General features: G+C 39.4%; 1 protein-coding gene across 1 annotated transcript in view; it reads right to left on the bottom strand.

The window, feature by feature from the left end:
- LOC141469697 (bifunctional heparan sulfate N-deacetylase/N-sulfotransferase 4) overlaps positions 1–19,768 on the bottom strand; it is an 85,463-nt gene extending 65,695 nt beyond the window's left edge. The window contains exon 1 of the mRNA XM_074155344.1: positions 18,788–19,768. Within this exon, the coding sequence (XP_074011445.1) occupies positions 18,788–19,768 (981 nt within the window). The remainder of the gene's footprint in view (positions 1–18,787) is intronic.
- Between the last annotated feature and the right edge of the window lie 761 nt (positions 19,769–20,529).

Raw genomic sequence — 20,529 nt, 5'->3', positions numbered from 1 at the left:
TCAGTGTTTTGATCGTGTTTGTTAACTGGCATTGGAAGTTTCTGTAAAATGAAAAGGGAATTGCAAGGCAAATGTTCTTGCTTTACAGCGTGCTCATCTCTTTTACCAGAGGTCAGACTGCTTCTGCCACCCCCCATATCCTTCAAGTTTAGAGTAGAGGGAGGCAAAGCCTGTTTTGTCCTCAAGGATGGGTTCAAAATTCCTCTGTCTCAGAAAATCCTCCTGCTGCTTACCACTGCTTTATTATCCTTCCTAGCTTGAAGACAGCATAATAAGTTGTCCAGAGGAGAAAGCTGGAAGATCCAAAGCCAAATGGCAAAGCCCGTGGTAAGTTTCTACTAAATTTTCTTGAATAGAAACATCAAAGGCCAGTATGTTATCCGATAAAATCAAGCCAGATCGCCAAATGAGGCTGAAAAATTTGAAATCAACCATTTCAGAGGTTCCAGCAGGTTACTTTTTCATAAAACTAAGTAATTTTAGGTAAAATTGAGAACAAATCTTTCCAAGAGCCAGAGGAAATGCTTCAGGTCATAGCTGTATGGTTAAAACTATCACCACAGAGCAAAACTGAAGTACCAACATTCTTCAGATCACTCCGGATTATGGACTTGAAAAAACCTCAAATGTGCCCCCTTGAGATATTCAAGTAGTATAATGTAATTGTTAAAAAGTATTAAGAATTCTTTCAGCCCTTCTAGTGACTTCCTAGGAAGGAAACTTCTGATAACAGGGAGCCCTTCTACCTGGCACCACAACCCAAGGCAGATCCAGAGGCAGCACAGACAAAAAGAGGTTTTAGGTGAATTTCCTACCGTTTGATGGAGCTGATCCCTTTCTAGACACTGCTAAATCATTCTTGACAGGGATAACTTATCCCCAGGGCTTCTAAAACTGTTTCTGATAAAGAACCTTTTTTGGTATTGGAACGCATTGAATTTTCCCTAGCATCATGCATCTGCGAAGTATTTCCTGTTAGAAAGGTATGCTTGTTGTCTCTTCAAGCTCCTCATCCCTGATTTTCTAAATTACACGGGATGATTGCTGTGCTATGCTGTAAGTACACAAAGTGACTTATTTGGAAGGGAGAGTAAACATTTCTAGCAAGCATTTTTAATCAGAGAGTGTTTACTGATATCTTTTATGACGTGTTTTCTTGGCTGCTTGGAAGAGAATGGGAACATAATTTTGAAATTTCTTTTTCTTTTCCCCAACTTAACATTTGTATGAGAACGCATTCCTGTGGTATATAGAGCCTTCCACAGGGAATAGTTTTGTTGAAAGATTCAGCACATGCCCTAGAAGAAGGGTATGTCTTCCAAGCATAATGGTGTCTGATTACAATAATAATACAGTGAAAATCAGTGTTACTAATGTTTGTGATCCTTTCATAAGTCTCACAATAGCTGAAATTTTTGTTTTTTTCTCTGTTCTCACATATAGGAGAACACTGGCTGTCAATATTTATGGTGAATAAGTTTCTATCACTTAAGAACAGTGATGAAAACTAAGCTCACCAGCACATTAAATGCTTGCATAGTATTTTCTCAGAAAAAAAAAGATGCGCAGAAGGGTTGGGGGGAAATTTTTGGGTTTTGTTTAAAAGAATATTCCTATTTCAAGGCCACTCACATGCATTTTTGTGGCAGGTGGAAAGTGGTATTACTGAGCCAGTTAACTTTTAATTCTAGTTGCTTTTGATCTTAGTCATTATAGGTAGTACTTTTCTCTCTAAATATCCCATTGAGAACTGGGTAGTGACACTTGCAGTTTAAAGCATGAATCCATGTGACTTTGGATCATTAAACTGAGAAAAATGTTCAGCAAAGTATCAACCTTTTAATTATAGGTGTCTACACTAAATTTTCACTCATTTTTGAAGTGAGAGGTTCTGTTACTCTCCTAGCTGTGGGGGAGTGCCATAATTTTATTTTATATGGCAATAGCTGTTTAAAATCATAAATACTGGATTGTTGGGATAGGTTTTACTTGGCTAATGCTCTGCTGCCCAAATGGGATTGTTTGACAAGGTGTACATTCAAATCCAGAAAAGAATTTGCAACTGTAAGATGAGAATTATCTAAAAGATAGGTGGTATTTTTCCATTGTGGAAAACTATTCCTTATTCCTCAGGCTCTTCTGTAGACTCTGCATTCCCCCTTCTTTGTCCCATCTTTCCTCTGCTGGAGTGAAGCCCACCTCAAACCTTTGCTGCCTGAGGTTTTAGCACCAGCAACCAGCCACTGGAATTGCTAAATATGAACACAGAAAGTTCCATCTAAACATGAGGAGGAACTTCTTTACTTTGAGGGTGGCAGAGCACTGGAAAAGGCTGCCCAGGGAGGTGGTGGAGTCTCCATCTCTGGAGACACTTAAAACCCGCCTGGATGCCATCCTGTGCAACCTGCTCTAGGTGAAGCTGCTCTGGCAGAGGGGTTGGAGTAGACCCCTCTACTTTAGTTTAGTAGTTTAGTTTAACCATCCTACAGTGAGGTCTTTCAGCCTTTGCGTACATGTCGATCTACAGGCACATACCTGTGTCTATAAATATTGCAATAAACTGTAACTTTGCACATTTACTCTTATACTGGCATAGCACAGAATATTGTCCGATATAGCAATAGAGGAAAGTGACGACAAAGACATATGAAAGTACATGATTCAGCCAAAAATTTTCCCCCAGCACATTTAATCAGTAAAACAGTTTCAAGTGATTTTACTCTAGCCTGGCGAGCGCTCAAAGGGCATTTCACCAGTACCGCACTGTCCTCTTGTACCCTCATGTGCATGGGTGGACTTTGTATTGCCTTCAGAGAATGCCCAGTGCAATACACAGGGGCTGGTTGGCCAGGCCTCCAAGGTAAACCATAAAATAATAGTAAAAGAGTAATAAAGTCCCTTTTCTAAAAATAGTTTATTTTCACCTATGACTTAGTCCACTGTGGTATCAGCTACCAATACATGAGGGAAGAGAAGGGAATTTCCTCTTACCCTTCAGGAGAGATATAGATTAAGTTGAGCGTAGGTAATTTTATATTCAAGTCTCAGCTGAGATCCTGATCTTTGGAAATTTCTAAACCTCACTTTGGCATCACCCTACACTGCTGAAATCGATGTGTGTCTTGTCAACTCAAAATGTTTCCTTATATTAAGCAAACAAATGACAAGGTGTCACTAGTCCGAGGCTTTGCCTCTTGCTGCTGAGCTTTGAGACATACCTGCTGCCTGAAGGCTGAGAGTAAATCCCCACTGGTCTTTACCACTGAGCTGCTCCATAACACCCACCTTGCAATATTTATAACAGCGATGGGCACCTTTTATTTCCTGATAATGTACTGGCAGGCATGTTCACAGTTACAAGAGAAATAATAGTGAAAGCATATGGGAAGCCTTATTCCCTTTCCTAATAACAAATACAGTGGAATTACACTTTATAATACCACAGACATATTTGTTTATGATGCATATAAATCTTGGGATACGTTACTAGGAAGACACATGCAGAGCTTTTTTATTAAAGAATTCACATTCTGCAGCTGAACCTGTTTTTTTTTACATGGGTTGTTATTACTAACCATGCAGAGCACAGCCTCGGCAGTTCACACTTATGCCTGGAGCTTCATTAAAGATTTGATAAATTAATAAGATTATAGAGTATTTAGTCTCTATTAATTGTAGGTACATATAGATTAATCTTATTTACCTGTCTATGTTCAATTAATTTCCAAATATTTGTGCTAATTTGTTGAAAAACTTACAGTAAATATTATTACAAAGAAGGTCTTCAGTCTGTATAGCCCTTAGGGATTAAATATTACTGGAAAATAGCCCTGATCCAGGGTCCTCTTTGATCCTCATAGAATCATAGAACGGTTAGAGTTGGAAGGGACTTTAAAGATCACTGAGTTGCAACCCCCTGCCATGGGCAGGGACACCTCCCACTAGAGCAGGTTGCTCAAAGCCCCATCCAGCCTGGCCTTGAACACTTCCAGGGATGGGGCATCCACAACTTCTCTGGGCAACCTGTTCCAGTGCCTCACCACCCTCACAGTAAAGAATTTCTTTCTAGTATTGTCCTGGGTTGAGAGACACAGGACTAACTTTGCTTCTAATGCTGGGGAAAATTGCACTTTTAGAAGACTCTAGTGTCTGAATTTGTGAAAATATTTACTTTATAGCCAGCCAGGCTCTACGGGATTCAAGGTTAGTGTTTTCGAGCCTTGCCAGGTGCAGGGACAAGGAGGAGCAAGGCCTGGGCATTTGACCCAGGCTGGCCAACAGGGGTATTTCATACCATGAACGTCACATCCAATATAAATTAGAAAAGTTTGCTGCGTAGGCAGCTCTCTCCCTGATGGCGGCAGGTCCAGACAACTCCTTGCCCCGGTGCCGGAGCCCTGAGGCCTTCCCTTCCTCCTGAAGCCATTGCGCTCGCAGTGTCCGATACTTGCTATCCACGGCTGGGAGTGCACAACTTCCTACTGATATAGTTGGCTGAGTACAATTTCTGTATATCTTATATCAGTATCAGAATTAATACTGGTTCTTTAGTATTATTGCTAATTATTTAGTCTTAGTTTATTAAATCTATTTATATTTCAACCCTTGTGTTTCTTTGTGTTCCTCGATTCCCCTTTCAGGGTGGGGAGGGGTCATCGGGTGATAGAATAATTGTCTAATGACAATAGATTGTTATGGGTTCTCTCAAACCATAACAAGTATCTAATCTAAATCTCTCCTCTTCCAGTTTAAAACCATTACCCCTTGTCCTATCACTACATTCCCTGATAAAGAGTCTCTCCCCAAGAGTCCTCTCCACTCATCCCTTGGGCTTCTCTCTCATGTTCTTTTGCTCTTTGATATGCTGCTTTTCACCCCAGAGGTGGCCAGCTGTGGCCTCCCCCCTCTCCAAAGCCCTGAGATCACGGTTGGAGCTGCTCTTGTCGAGAATATTTTTGACGCCAACCCCCCTTGATATTGAAATCAATATCAAAACTAAACCAATCCTGATCTTGGCATTGTATCTACGCTATTAATGAGCAGGCTAATGTACAGACCTCCAGACTTCTGAAGAGTTTAAAAACCCAGGGAATGGACAATTATACAGAGGTTTACCCTGTTAAAACAATTGGATCTCAACCAAAAAAGCACTTGTGCTTTCAAGAATCACTGACAGTTTTAAGAGCCAATATTTCATGAGTTTCAAGGAAGGCAAGCAAATACGGTATGCTGTCAAAAATGTGAATTCAAACATTCTTTACAGAGCCTTTACTTGAAGGTTTGATGTTTTGGGGTGAAAAACATAGGTTCTCGAAGCCCGTGGCTTTGAATCAATCTGATTCAATCAGGCAGTTCAAGTGTAATATTGATACAACTTTTAGAAATTGCTTAAATGTTGATATTTTAGATTTAACATGTAATGTAAAAGTTATATTAATAATTCTGGCCTTTACATAAAATGAAAAGGCAGTAAAAACCTGAAATATCCATTTCCTAGAATATTCTCATATTAAAAAAGTCTCTCAGCAGAGTGTGAATTATTTGCATTTTTTAATTTCTGGAAGATCAGCAATTCCAAAGCTGCATTTAATTATGATCTTTTGGATTTTTTTTTTTTTTTTTAATATTCTTGAAACTGTCCACTTTTCCCTCAGCCTGCCAGAGCAGACGAGTTGGCAGATTATAATTTTGTTTAAATCACATTTGGTGGAACATTCTGCATTTAATAAATCAGCATTTTTCCATGGGAAACTGTTTCACTGGAGCAGTCCAGGTTGATCGAGTAACAAAAATATAAACTTAATTTTCTCCTGCCTTGCCACTTTACCATTTTGGAAGGATTTTTCACCCATTTAGTCCAAGGGGTTGAAAGGAAGGAAAACTTAAATTCTAATCTTTAAATCTTTGAATATCACCATGCCTTGGTCAGAAAGTATTGGGAAGTAAGTACTAGTTTTAATATATATAATTTTTGTTTTTTAAAAAAAAAAAATGCAAAAATACCAATTAAATGACTACATCAATTAAAAAAATTAAACTTTCAGATAACTTATTCAGCCTTCTCCAATCAGAAATTGCAAGTAGGGTGGATGTCGTGTGCCAGATAAACTGTGTATCACGCCATAGATCGCACTTCCATTTGGGTGCTGTCTGGATGAAAACGTGAACAGCAGATTAAGAGAGTGCTGGTAGTGTGAAGAAAGAACAAAAATGTAGAAAAGAGTAAGGTTTATATACAGTTAGAGAAACTGTCATGGCTTGGTAAGTGGTATTTATAATTTTTGCTACCGAAAGGGGAAAAAAAATTACTCACCCATGGCTTTATTTCCACAAGAAAATATGAAAAATTAACACCGAGTGATATTTTGCTAATATGTTTGGGGATGGGGAGGCATTATTTTCTTCCAGGTGAAAGTTAAAACAGGTGGTCACCGGTTCTGCTTTTCTAAAAGGAGCCAGAGGTGGGATAATGGCTTTATTGCTCAAATTTAATGGCCTCAGAAAGGAACACGCTATTCTAACCTTTGCTAGCTTGCCATAATTCTTAGTGATAATTAAACGAAAAAAGGAGATTTTTTTTTAAAGGAATCTGGGATTTAGGACTCTCTGTCTCACAAAAAAAAACCAAACCAAATTAAGAAAAAAAGTAAGAGTTTCACTCAACTTCAAGGATTTCAACTTGTTGAACCTTTTTTTTTTCCCAAACTGCATCCATGTATATTTTAACCCATTCACAGAACAACGCCTGTGAGCTCTATGGCCTTGAACAACAGACCTGGGTTGTCCAGACAAACTCTGGACTCTGAACAGCCAAAGTCACTCCTAAAGAAACTCTCAGATCTGAAGGACAACACATTGCCTTAGTAGTCTTTCTGTGCCAACCTTAACTGGAAATACAAGAGCTTTTTATCGTATGCTATACTAATCAATGATAAATGTTGGAGGTTTACATCAGAAAACTTTAATATATGCCACATGTGGCAATAATTCAAATCCTAATGAACAAAAACACTGTTCAGAAAGATCCAGAGTGTTTTTACTAATTCACTAGTATGCAGGAAATTATGAATAACTTATCCTTTCATTTTCTTGTTAATTTTGAAAATGAAATTCTATTAATGTAAAAAAAAAAGTTTTGTTTTGTTTCCATTCTGGCATTTCTTGAGAGGAATTCTGAACTTTTATAAAATATTCCTAATAAAATATTGTAACTATTGAAATTAGACTAGATTATCTCTGAAGGTCCCTTCCAACCCCTACCACTCTCTGATCCTGTGATTATATTTTCTCATATTTAATATTTCTATAAGAAATTTAGAAATTTTGTCCACACAAGATGACATGATAAATTACCAAATAGTCTTATATTATAGTAATATAGTGGCCCATGAGAGTGAAAAATTCTTTCGTGCTTTTTTTGGAGAAATGTATTCATAGCAATAAAAAATATTTTTATGTACCTATTGTAGAACTAGCAAGTTGGTTTTTTTTACAATGTCATATTTAATAGTAAAAGCAAAAATGTGAAAGAAATATAGTTTTAACAAATTAAAACACACACTCTAAGGTCCTATGCAGATGAATCTTATAAAGAGTTAGAAACCTTGATTTTAGGACCACTGTATGTTCTGGCACAGAGAGAAGACAAATTGTAAGGAAAAGTATTATGTTATTAGGACAATGTTTCCAGAATAAAAGGTTGCCATCAAAATAAAAATGTAATGTGTGGCTTACTCTCGGTGGGTGAAGATGCTCTATGGGCAGTAGTCCTCAAATTACTTTTGCTTCTTATCTCTAAGAAAATCTCTGTAGAAACATTGCCTTGTGTGTTTGGCCCATAAGGAACAAAGTTTTATTCCTCTTACCTCCTGTATTTACGTAGCAATTGTGTTTGGTGCCTGCAGAAAACGATTACAGTTGGGTACAAAGCTATGCTGCATCCATGTACCACATGGGTACACACATACAGGGTACCACTGTGCATTCAGAACAGGCACCATAAAAGGGACGTGTAGGTAGCAGTGCTAATAAATGTATGGATAAGACATTAAAAGCCACAAAATGAAAATGAAGTGTAAGCTAAAGCTGATGTTGGCAACCGGCTACCGAACTGAGAATAGGCTGGCAATGAAGCAGTGGTGGGATTTACCAGAGAACTGTGTTGCTGCCTCCATGTGTGCAGCAATAAAGAAATGGGAGTTCTCCTGACCTGGTGAATGACTAATCTGTACTGGCAGAAAACATGCATGAAAGAAGGGGAAATCTCTCTGTGAGGGGGTTCAAAGGAGCGGGGCAGCAAACTGCTATCTCCGCAAACGGAGTCAGGGTGCCCTGTATAGCAAAGTGGGGCGTTGCATTTGGGATGTGTTAACATCTAACCCCAGCGGGTGCTTCCAGGCATGCATGCAGCACACAGCAGAAAACATAAAGTGATCTCATAAAATTCCCAAGCAAAGGGGCTCTCGGAATCTATGGAAGGGGAAGGTTTTTCAGCAACTTCCCAGTGCTATGGTGTCCACATTTTCACCATTTTATAAATTCATATGAGCATGGGTGATGTTTCACGGGTGCTGCAAACTGCTAGCCCAAATAACATCATGACTGTTGTGTGTCTTGGTACAAATACTCCCAATCAACCCTAATATGGAGAGAACAGAAGCAATTGAAAAAGGGCTTGATACTTATGGCTGTGAGCACTGCCCTGCTCTCTGAGCACCGAGAACAGGCCAACTCTCCTCCTGGGGCACTGGTAGTGGCATGCACCTGTAGCATGGGCCATGTGAATGGAGAACAAGGCAATCTCCCATGTGTGTTTGGTTCAGCCTGCTATATATCTTGGCAATGACAAAAAAGCCCCCTAGAATTAACTGAAACTATAAAGTGTACTGGAACTTGACAATACAGACAGATGGATCAGCGGTCAGTACAGCTGGTGCAGTCCTAACCCGGTGCGCACAGATGTTAGCCTTATTCTAGAGACTGGCATCTGGAAAGTCAACCGTCTGCAGTTTCTTACCATCATCCTTTGAAAGTCCTAGAGATGCTGCGTTGCCAAACGGTCTGGTATAAAGCGAGATACTGATAGACAGCATTTGGTGCCTAAGACTCCCGGATGTGTACCTGTTCACAGCAGCTGGCAGAAGTTATGATAAGTGTACCTATAAGACCTTCTTGAGAGCCCCATTAAACACTAGCAAATAATGAAGGGTTTACCCATCACTTGCCATCGGTGCTCTTGGTTTTAAACTGGAGAGCCTTGATTTGTGTCTCCATAAAGGGTTGGAGAGTTGCCATGCCAATGATCATAGGTCAAAAGCTCACCATCAGGTCTCACTGGCTGGCATCTGATGGAAAACCACAATGTGTCATATAGTGTTTTATTACAGCTCATGCTTTCACAGCAAACCCTGAAAGCTTTGCATGATTTTATCTTCTTTTGCTTGGCCTGCCACCAGAATATTATCTGGTGACATAAACATAAAAGACAGGATGATTTTCTCATCAAATTTGATTCTTTGTGTGTGTGCTTCTGATCATTGCAAAAAAAACCTCAATAAACTCTGATGCACAGACATCCCCTTCAGCAGTGAAATAACTGTATCAAACTGTCACAATTTTAAATGTTCAATGAAATAATTCTTTTTTTTTTGTTTATTTATTAAAGTAGCTACACACAGACCATATGAAATTTCCTAAATAAAATAGTTTCTTGTGAAGTGAATTTCTCCAGATGAATCAATGTGTTTGTATGCAAAGCACTATTCTCCGACAAACTCTGCTGAAAGCAATATATGACTCATTCTAACTATTCCAAGCTCTGCATGACTCATGTTGAACGATGGAGTCAGAAGGTCATTTGTTCTTATGTCTCTGTAAAAGTATTTGGACTCTGTGTATGTCCAGAGGAAAAGGAAACCCTGATGAAAATTGCCCAGCCCTCCGGGGAAAACCTAAATCTTCCCATAGATGAATGCACAGCTTACTTGAAGCAATGGTCACATCCTAGATTTTGACCAAAGGCATCGTATTCTGCTTCCGATTTACCGGTTTTGAAGTTCCACATGCTGGCGTGTGATGTTTACCTTCAGGAATGATAATTAATAAACACCGACCATTTACCAGAAAGTAATTTTGCAGCCTACAGGGACACCAAGCCCAATGTTAGAGGTGCAGCTCTTACTAGACTCTTATTCTGCCCTCTTTGTAAGGTGGAATTTGGTAACTTTTACCTAAAAGCCCTTACATTAATCTGCCTGTATGGAAAGAAGACAGGTGGACATGTATAACAATAGAAGTAAAAGTATTAATTGAAGGAGTCTATGGCCGTATTTACAGAAGAGACAAGAAGGTCATAAGATTTGATATAGTTTGTGTGAACATATGCATATATATGTATATGGGTAGATTGATCAATCGATCGATCGATTGATCTGTCTAAGAATTTGAAGCCAGACAGAGTCAAAGAGTTATTTTCATACTACACTATGATACAGGGGTGGGTAGAAAATGCCTAGTTAATTATCACTAAATATTTTAAGTTTCAAAGTTCTTATTTTCTGAGATTTTCTCTATTTCACTGAATTTCACTGAATTTTTTAGAGTAGGAAGGGACCATAAAGATCATCTAGTCCAACTCCCCTGCTGGAGCAGGATTGCCCAGAGCATGTCAGAGCATGTTACTCAGGACTGCATCCAGGCGGGTCTTGAAAATCTCCAAAGAAGGGGACTCCACAACCTCCCTGGGCAGCCTGTTCCAGGGCTCTGTCACCCTCACTGTGAAGAAGTTTTTTCTCATATTTGAGTGGAACCTCCTATGTTCCAGCTTGTGCCCGTTGCCCCTCATCCTCTCACTGGCAACCACTGAACAGTCTGTCTCCCTCCTCCTTCAACCCACCCTTTAGATACTTATAAGCATTGATAAGGTCTCCCCTCAGCCTTCTCTTCTCCAGGCTAAAGAGTCCCAGCTCTCTCAGCCTTTCTTCATAAGGGAGATGCTCCAATCCTTGAATCATCCTTGTTGCCCTATTATCTCATCTGTTTGTCCATCCTTCTATCTATTCACACATTTTCCTGAGCATTGCCATTTTCAAATAATTTGAACAATGCTAATGATACTAAATTGAGCTTTTGCTCCAAATGTTGTTTCTTCTGCTCACATTTGGATGACAAAGGCGTACTTAAAATTACTTAAGTAACACTGCTACTAAAGTAACTGCATTATGTATGGCATTCATGGTAATGTGTTTATTGCTGCATCAAGTGCTTTTAAGACAATAATTATGACTGCTCTTTAAGTCTGCATTGGCTACCCTTTCTAGAAAGGTATTTGATCATTTCATAGAGTGTTCTTTTGCTATATAGGAAGCAATTGTTATTGCTTTTTTTTTAACTAATATGCATTGTTTTAAAACTCAGGTTAATGGAGGCCTCTTGAGAGGCTGATATAAAGCAGCCATGGGTTTTTGTTCCTACGGATTCCCTAAATGTTATGAACACGATTTAAGTAAATTAAATGAAGCTAAGTTAAATAGAGTACCACATATATCCTAGAAATATACTCCAGCGTGATACAGCCTATGACTTCAGAATTATTTTGGAGAAGGGATTCAAGACATTCAATCCAGGAAATTAATGGAAGTGTAAACAAAGGAATGCGTCACAAGACAGTGATGCTGAGCACAGGCTGTGAGCACTAGATATTTCTGAATTAGACCAATAACTAAAACCCCCTGTCCTTTCCGTATTTTAAAAGATATTGTGCTGTTTTTTAAAATTTCAGAATTGTTACCTTTTTTCAAAATTAAATTCTATCTAGTTCTTACAGCTAGTTAAAAAGCTGGAGGAACGAAGGAAGATTTTTCTCTGGTTTGTTTTTTTTTTTTTTTTAACTTGTGTGCTTGCTTTGTAAAATATTAAATTTATTTTCTTGGAAAAAACCAGTTCAGATTTGTGATAATTCTGTGACGTTTGTACAAACAATATCAAATTGCACTGCTTGGAGTCTTGTAGCCCTGCAGACAAAAAATCACCATGCCCTCTGGGACAGAAGAACACTGAATGAGTTTTCAAACATTCAGGAAGATCTTGGTTAGACTATGTGGTAGAGGTACCCTTTTAATGACTGGGACACAAAGAGGAACATATTTGTCTCAAATAATGAAATGAAAGAGCTAGAAAATTAGAGCTGCCATAATTTGTTTTCTGGCAAGACCATATAAAACTCTGTCAAGACCTACCATATCTTCAGTGGGAAACCTGGCAGATGAGGGAACCCCAAATCTCTTATAATTCAGGCAGGGTACTCAGATAGACAGTTGACCCACTAGGCTGCCAAGGAGGAAAATAATTTTTTTGCTGATGGTAAAGGAATTGTATTTTTTAACTACATCAGTACTGAAATTCTGAATGAAAGAACAGGCTTTATTGAAAGAAAAAAAGTATGGAACGTTTTGTATGATGTAGCTTGACAAGGCACTTGAGCAATATTCAACACTCAAATTATTGCAGAAAGAGTTGGGTGATTCAAGAGACCCAAACAAGGAAAATATTGAATGAACTGTCATCTCTGCTGAGGCAGAATGGACTAGATGCTCCCATTTTTAAAAAGATTGTCTGATTATTAAATTTTTCTTACAATACCTTCTCAGCCGCTTTTTAAATTCACTTTTAAAGTCTTTAAGAGCATCAAAAAGTGGGAACTCCAGAATTTTTCTTCATTGTGTTCTTCACTGCCACTCTCAAGTGCTTTAAAAGGTGACATAAGGGCAACATGGCCTATAATGACTAATGCTTGGCTGTCTCCTCTCTCTTCCTAGGCTCATACATCTTCTGGTTTTAGTTTCTTGCTGTATTGTCCATTGGTGTGGTTACTTTACTGGCAGGAGTTTATTATTATAAAAAGGCTGTAGGGATGACTATTATATTTTACATTATCGGCAAGGAAGCGATTGCTGTTTGCAGCTTATGCTGAAGGAAAAAGCTGCAAACGAGTGAACGATAAAAAAAGATTTGTTTCTAGTGCCTATTTAGAGCAGCAAGAGTTTCAAATTTTGCTCAAGCACTGTGGATTTTGGAGATTGATACATTTGGAAGTAACTGGATGCAGATTGAGTTATTGGGCTGCTGTAACTTCCATCATAATCTTCCCTACAGTTGGGTGTGAGCATAGAATAGGTATAAGAGAGTGGAGCATCCGGAGAAACTCTTCAGAAACCTGAGTTAGAAATCCAAGTACCCATGATAACCCTCCCTCATTCTCAATTCTGGTCTGCTGGCACTGCTGGCAAATTTCTACAGAAAGCTGGTGTATTCCGTGACACTAGATGCCAAATGCTGCGAAGGAATGCAGAAACATGTTCTTGTCGTTTAATAGAGCTTCCCCATCCACATGCCTGGCTTGGGTCTGTACCACCAACTCCAAAGAGCATGAGAGGTAATGCATCCCAGCAGAGCTGAAGCAGAAATGAGCATTACTCTACAGCAGTTTATTAAATTCCTTCTTTCAAAGGGCGTATAGACTTTGCATGGACAGGGGAGGAGGGTTTGCCCACAGCAGCACAGAGAGCTTTACCCACCCTGTGCAGATTTGTACTGACTGTGCTTCTGCCATGTCTGGTGATGTGGCCCAGACATTTCTAATTATTCCACGTGAAAGCAATCGTCCTTGCAGAAAGATCAGAAAAAGCATATGCTGGAGAGATTCAGTTATTGAGCTCAGCCTCCTGCTGAGCCAATACTCTTTAATTTGGAATTATCAGAAAAGATGCAACTCCAACATGAATTCTTGCCTTTAAAATACTAAAATGAGGAGGAAATCACAGCCTTTAAGTGTTCAAGGCATTTTAATGACAGTGAAGGTCAAAGATAAAGTGCAGACTTGTGGAAGTGAGGAGGTGTCAGGGACTAACGTATTTCCACTGAAGTAAGTGGACTGAAGCTTACAGTGGAAGAGGGCAAAATGCAGATGGGCTATTCGGTGCTGCAAGGAGAAGGAGGGACTGCAGTCAACAGTAACACAAATGACATTCCCAAGCATTGCTCCATCATTTTATAATACCTCAGAAAGCACAAGGGTGCTCCTGCCCTTATACCAGCAATTAGAGGAAATACAGAAATGGGAAGTGTAGCTTTTAGAGAAAGGGGTTTTGTGATACGATGGTGCTGGGACCAGCAATTTTTATTTGATTATCAGCTCCAGCTGGGAGAGTGGGGGAAGAGAGGGAAGCAGGTGGCTCCTGAGAGGGTCCACCTGGAAGAAGGTGCTAGAAGGGAAGTTGTGCTGCAGTTCAAGAGTTAAGAGGATGCTAGGAAGTGAAAGGATAATGTTTTTTGTTTTATTTTTTTCACTTATTAAAGAGTAAGGGCCTTAGCTTGTATTGTGTTCTTACAGGTTTAACAATAGAAAACATATTTGTGAAAGGTGTTGAAAAAGTCATGGTTGCTGCACTGATCTCTTCCTCGGTGAGTAAATATTGTACTGGCTCATACTATAGCAAAAAAAAAAAAAAAATCAAAAAAACCCCACCTCAAACCAAAACCCACTAAAACTTTAGCAAGTTCTTACTACCTGTTTGGGTAACGCACCTCTGTGTGTTTGTGCAGTTAATACAAAACTTTAACCTTTAAAGTTTCTTTTTTTTTTCTGTATGGCAGTCCCAGACCCAGCATAAACTGACATTTCTAATTTTTTTGGCTAAATTAGTAATGTTAATGTTCCTGGACTTGTGTGCTGGGAACCAATATAATTTGCAAGTACATGAATTCAGTAATTCTGCAAATTAACTGATGAATTCTTGAGTCTCTTGCTTTCTAAAATCAAGCAGTGAGATAATACATAGGCAGGAGGGAAAGGGAGAAATTCATTTGCAGAGGCTTGCTAGGCTCAAGATGGATCTCTGCAAAGCTTGGGAAAATAGCTTTCTGTGGCTCTGCTGAGTTCCTGTTTAATTACTTAGACAGATATGACCTTGCACAAATTCTATAATACAAGGGACTAGGAGATCTTTTGTGGTAAACAGAGCCCATAATAACTCCATTCTCTAATCTCCGTTCCTCTAGCCAATACCACACTTTATAAAAACTATATATATATATCCCTGAAGTGCCTAATTGAGAAATGGCTTTGTGAGGGGATAAAAACATTTGCGTTGCAGGAAGTAATTACACAGGAACAGTGTTACTTATCTTTTTATTGTTACCTACAAATACTGTTATCAGAAGACTCATTTCGAGTCGTGTGTCCTTTGGGTTGGCAGTCATTGTATGTTTGGTCACTGGAAAGAAAGGTCTCAGAGCTGTAACGGAGTGATGTTATTTAGCTGTATTTGTCATACAGTTTAGGAGGTGTGTAACTGTTCATTTGCAGTTTTCTTGCACACGTCTGGGAATCTGGCATGTGTGAAAGCATTCCCGAGGCACATGGGTGTGTGCGGCACCTTAGGAGAGCCTGACTGAGAGCCTGTGTAACTCCGCAAAGTGAACCCACGCTGTTTGCAGTGATAAATGCTGAGAACTAAAGGAATAGTAGAAATAGTGATGTGGCATAACGTGGTGGATTGTACTGTGTTGAGAAACTGTTTCATTACAAGCACTGCTCTATATGGCTCTCTTGCTTTTGAAAGCACCGTATAAATAACAAATATTTTCTTTTACATTGGGGATGCTTCTGATTTAAACTTGCATTGCAGGAGACAGGATGAAGTGAGTTTTGAGGTGCATGGCATTATAAATATGGACTGGGGGGATGATTTGGTTTTTAGTGAGTGGTTTGGGGGTTTGCGTGTGTGTTTTTTTGTTGGTTTTTTTTTTTTTTGGTTAGTGTTTTTGGTCCTAACTATGCCTGGAATATGCAGTTCAGGAAAGAAAGAAGATGGTCCAAATTCTACCATGTTCTTGTTGAAAAACATACAGAAGAGCCTGTGCTAATCCTTCTATCTATCAGAGCCATTTCCACTTCCACATCATCATACCCTTACAGGACAAGCACAATCTGCCCCTAAACCTCACGGTACCTTGGTGTGTCGGAAACAGCCTCTCAACTGCTGTGAAAATGCAGCTTTCTGAGCAGCAGGCCACAGACACTGCTTCAAAATGCATGGCAATGCTTTGACATCACTTAAATATCAGCCTCTTAAATATTGTCTCCCTTTCCTATTTTTGTCTTTCAAGCAAAGAAACTGCTCTGCCTTAAGGCAGGCCCATTGGTTCTTAATTGCCTCCTTCCCCAAGTGACTTGGGAGATTGTTCTCTAACTGGCTGTAATTATACTTTACTGTAAACTAACCAAAGTACACTCTGATTTCGGTTTTATGTTCATTAGCAAGCATCCTGTTTTAAATGTTAATGTATTCTGGGAACGTCCATTCTATAAGAATGGACTGATTTGTGTAGCAAGTGTTTGCGAAATACCTTGAGGAATAAATCTGTACCGAGTAACTGATTTGAAATTAAATCCATGATGCTAAGGGCAGAATATCAATGGATGGTCAAGTTGCAGAGTTGATTTACGTGTGAACATTGTCTAAAAGGGAGGTAAACTTTTTATTGTCTCCAAAAGAGTGCTTAATGTGAAGGTTGGTTCTGAGCCTGTGCCTGCAAAAGATTTCTCCCCATGGTGGGTGTTTTTGGCATGATTTCTTGCTTGAGGTGAAGAGTTGACTTATCTTGTGAGTGGCACTATTGGTGGTTTTGTGATGGAAGTGCGCTTCTAAATTAGCAGTGGAGAAATGTGGGAAGAATGAAAGCTTCCCTTCATACCTTGACTCAAACGTAATCCATAAAAAGAAGACTCACCACACATTCCTTTAAAAAATAACTTAAAAAAACATCTGAATCCTAACAGATGCTTTCTCTTGTTATTTTCAAGATATTCAGCAGTGTGGACTGCTGGGTTTTCAGATGGGTAAATGTGTGCAGCATATAAAAGTGACGCTGAATGCTTCTAACAGCTACTGTTCTGCCATCCAGCTCCTACTCAAGCCCCTGAATCTGGAGTTTTCTGCTGTGTCTCCTATAATGAGCAATGAAGCACAGCTGCTCTGCCAGCCACAGGTGGAAAGGTTTTCCTAGTAATGTTGTCGATGGCTGGATAATAAAGGAGATGACTTGTTTTTTTTCTTCCGAGTGAGATATTCCAGTCAAAAGCATGATTTGAGTTTCTGAGTGACTCTGTGGACACTCTTCTTATAATAATAGGGGCTTTTTAACCAATGTAGAATATTAGACTTCCTTAGTGGAGCAAACCACATCAGCAAAAGATGCTCTAAAAAATGTGCAGGCGGAAAGCTATTGCTGAAAAACTTGTTCCACAATTGCCTTTTCAGTTAATTTCCTCTCGTGTATAAGCCCTTTCTCAGAGCATTTTACCATATATTTCCGGAGAGAGAGCACTTGATCACTGAGCTTGTGCACAGCGCTCAGATCTCAAGACGCCAGGCACTTGGAGTGCATGGTGCTAGAAATCAGCCCCGATGAGCATTCATACGCCTGGTTTAGCTAATAGAATTATCTGAACTGTTCTGATGTGCAAAATAGTTTTAATAGTACATGAGACTATTGCTTTTTCTGGGTGTTTTGATATCTCTCTGAATGAGCTGGATGAGGAGGCAGATGAATATACAAGTTGTAAAAGTGGAAATAAAAATTAAGAAAAAAAATAGAAATCTGTGTTTAAAAACAAAAGGCTTGCTTATTGCTCGTGAAAGCATCGGGGTGTTTAGAGGGAAAAAACCTTCTAGAATAAAGGCTTGAGAATGTGATGTTGCATGCTTAGAACCTTCAATTAATCTCTGAATCTGATGATTCCCACATGTTGAAAATTGCAAGGAAATAACTTTCATGCTACAGAGTTCTGTCTATTCTTTCCAAGTTGCACACATCTTTGAAAATTACTCTGAATAAATCTAATGGTGTCCCTGGATACTACAGACTATGAAAATAAGTTTGAAAGAGCCACCAAAGAACAGTCTGAGGGCTTTTTGCCATATCAGATGGTTATGACGCTTGCTGAAGTGTAGGCTATGCTTCCATCCTGTCACTGGTAACTTTAAATGCTTATCTGCTAGTCTGCTAATGAAAAATATCCTGCTAATTCTTGTAAATCAAAATGTAACTAATTTTTTCAGGCTTTTTTTCCTTTGCTCTTTTTGTTCTTTTTAAATATAGTGATAGTTCTGTGAGACTTAAAAAGACAACCTTCTTCTATTGCTCTGTCTACTTTTCAGAAATAGTGAAAGAAGGAATACAGAAAATGCCTCTAAATGGTATTTTATATATGTCACCTACATATGTGTGCACATAGGGAAATGTATGCATACAGGGAAAAAATTGTGTTAATTTGTGTAAAACATGGATTGTTATCTAAAAAATTCAGGTGTCTCAGCAGCAAACTTGCTCAAGAAATAGATCCTTCCTTTTATTTAGTTTAAAGAAAGATCTCTGTTATGTGAGGTGTAAAAAGTCTCCTTTGTTACCCAAGCGCTCTGGGTGAAGCCCTTGAGCACAACCTATATAAGCAAGAGGCAGCCCGTACATTCACTATAGGCATTACTGCTTGAGACCGTCTCTATGTATCAATGGATATACATAAATGCATCTCTGTATGTATGTGGGTAAATAGACTCTTAAAATAATCTAAGGTTATGATTTCTACACCTGCTAGCTATGCTTGTGCACTTTCAGCCTTTACTAGGAAATGGAGCTTGCCAGCTTTTTCAAGTTTTGTCTCTTTTTTATACACCCGTTTGCACATACACGTGTCTGGGATGATATCCCCCAATTCTTGCCTTACCTTCACATCGTTGATGTTCATCCTCGTTCCCTCCTTCCCAACAAAGATGTCATCTATGTCAACCAGAATGTACCTATCCAAGGACAGTGTGAGCTTCTTCCCCGAAAGGAAAGAGATGGCATCAATCAAGATCAGTTTGTGCAACCAGAAGGTCAGGTTGTTTCCAAAAAGGACTCTTTGAATCCCGTCATGAAGCCCCAAGTCTTGGATGACAGTTGCATACAGAGCAGCCTTTGGCAATCCCGCGGGGGGCTGTCTGGAGGTCTGCAGTTCAGTTAAAAGCACAGGTTGATAGGTGGAATGGTTAAACTGGAAAACTGACCAGTCTTCGCCAGGCAGCGGACCTTTCTCAAGCCTTGGTGCTTTGGTAATGCGCAGCAAGGGAGACTGAGAGTTTACCACACAGTCTTTGAGGGCTACGTTATTGTAAAGATGTAATGGCAATCCTTTCAGTTTTGTACTTGGGACGCTGTTCTCGTTGGCTTTATGAAAACCAATTATGCTAACACTGTATTCCACACAGTATTTTTCCAGAAGCTCTCTATTCCATGAGTCCATGGATACATACTTCAAAATATTCTCGTATATTACAATCGTGTATTTTCCTCTTCCGTTTTCTGTGAGAGGGGGAATATCCCCCTTAGCTGGTGCGATGACCATATGGTACTGAAATCTGCTGGACTCGAGGATGGCTATGATATCTTGCCCCAGCTGGGAGTACTGGCTTTCCACGAACAGGAGGACAGTGGGATCAGTTTTAGATGGATCAATTGGCTTAGCTGTTTTCAGCTCCACAGACCTGTATGGTAGAAGCTTGAGGTCTTCACACTCCGCTTCTCCGGTGGTTTCCACGAGGGCCATTTCCTGCTTGTAGCCGGTGTAGAGGTAATAGGCAGAAATGACGATACTTGCCAAGCAGAAGGTTGCCAGGAGAATGACTAGCATTCTGAAACTTCTGCGGAGCTTCACGATTAGATTCATCTTTCACAGGACTTCCAATTTCTGTTGGACTTGCCGCTTTTTTGGTTCTCTCTCCCTAAAGTGCCATAGGAATGAGGAGATGCGGAGGTGCTGATTCCCCTCCCAAGACATTCATGTGACCATTGCAGTGCATTTATGAAGCTGTCGGGGAGGTTTTAAAGCTGTTGGAGCGGGAAGTCAAAGGATCCGGAAAGCTAAATTGAAAGAGGTTTTCTCAGAATGCAGCAGCTGCCAATAATCAATGAAGAGGACTCTTAACATTATCTGCAACAAGAAGTAAAAGAAGAATAAATAAAATCCATAAAGCAATTAAAAACACACATTACTAAGGGCGGTGATTGATACTGGTAATCTGAGTTAAGAGGGAAGTTTATGAACAATTCAAGGAGCACTCAGTGTCACTTGCTTTCTTGATGTATTAAGATAAGCTGCATTAAACAGTTCTCCCATATTCTTAGGGTATAAAAATAAAGTCTAAACATAACTTTTTGAGGACATGTATCTCTTCATGGATGGGAATGTAGATGTGTGCCCTGGACATGACACCTCCAGCTAAAGGACTGCGGCTTTGGTCTGTCCCTGCTGGGCTGAAGAATGAGGTGTTTAAACCTGACAGCTTGGCCAGCTCTGAAGCCCTTGTGCAAGTCTTGGTGGTTCTACCTAAATTCAGGAAAAATGGCCATTGGTAACCATATGACTCGGAGGCAATTAAAAGTAACTAAATCTATGGATTTAAATAGAAATTACCATCTTTCTGGATT

Source organism: Numenius arquata, chromosome 10, assembly GCF_964106895.1.
Source record: "Numenius arquata chromosome 10, bNumArq3.hap1.1, whole genome shotgun sequence".
NCBI classification, from domain to species: Eukaryota; Metazoa; Chordata; class Aves; order Charadriiformes; family Scolopacidae; genus Numenius; species Numenius arquata.
Note: the sequence above shows the minus strand (reverse complement) of the source record. Positions and strands in the feature narration are given on the sequence as shown.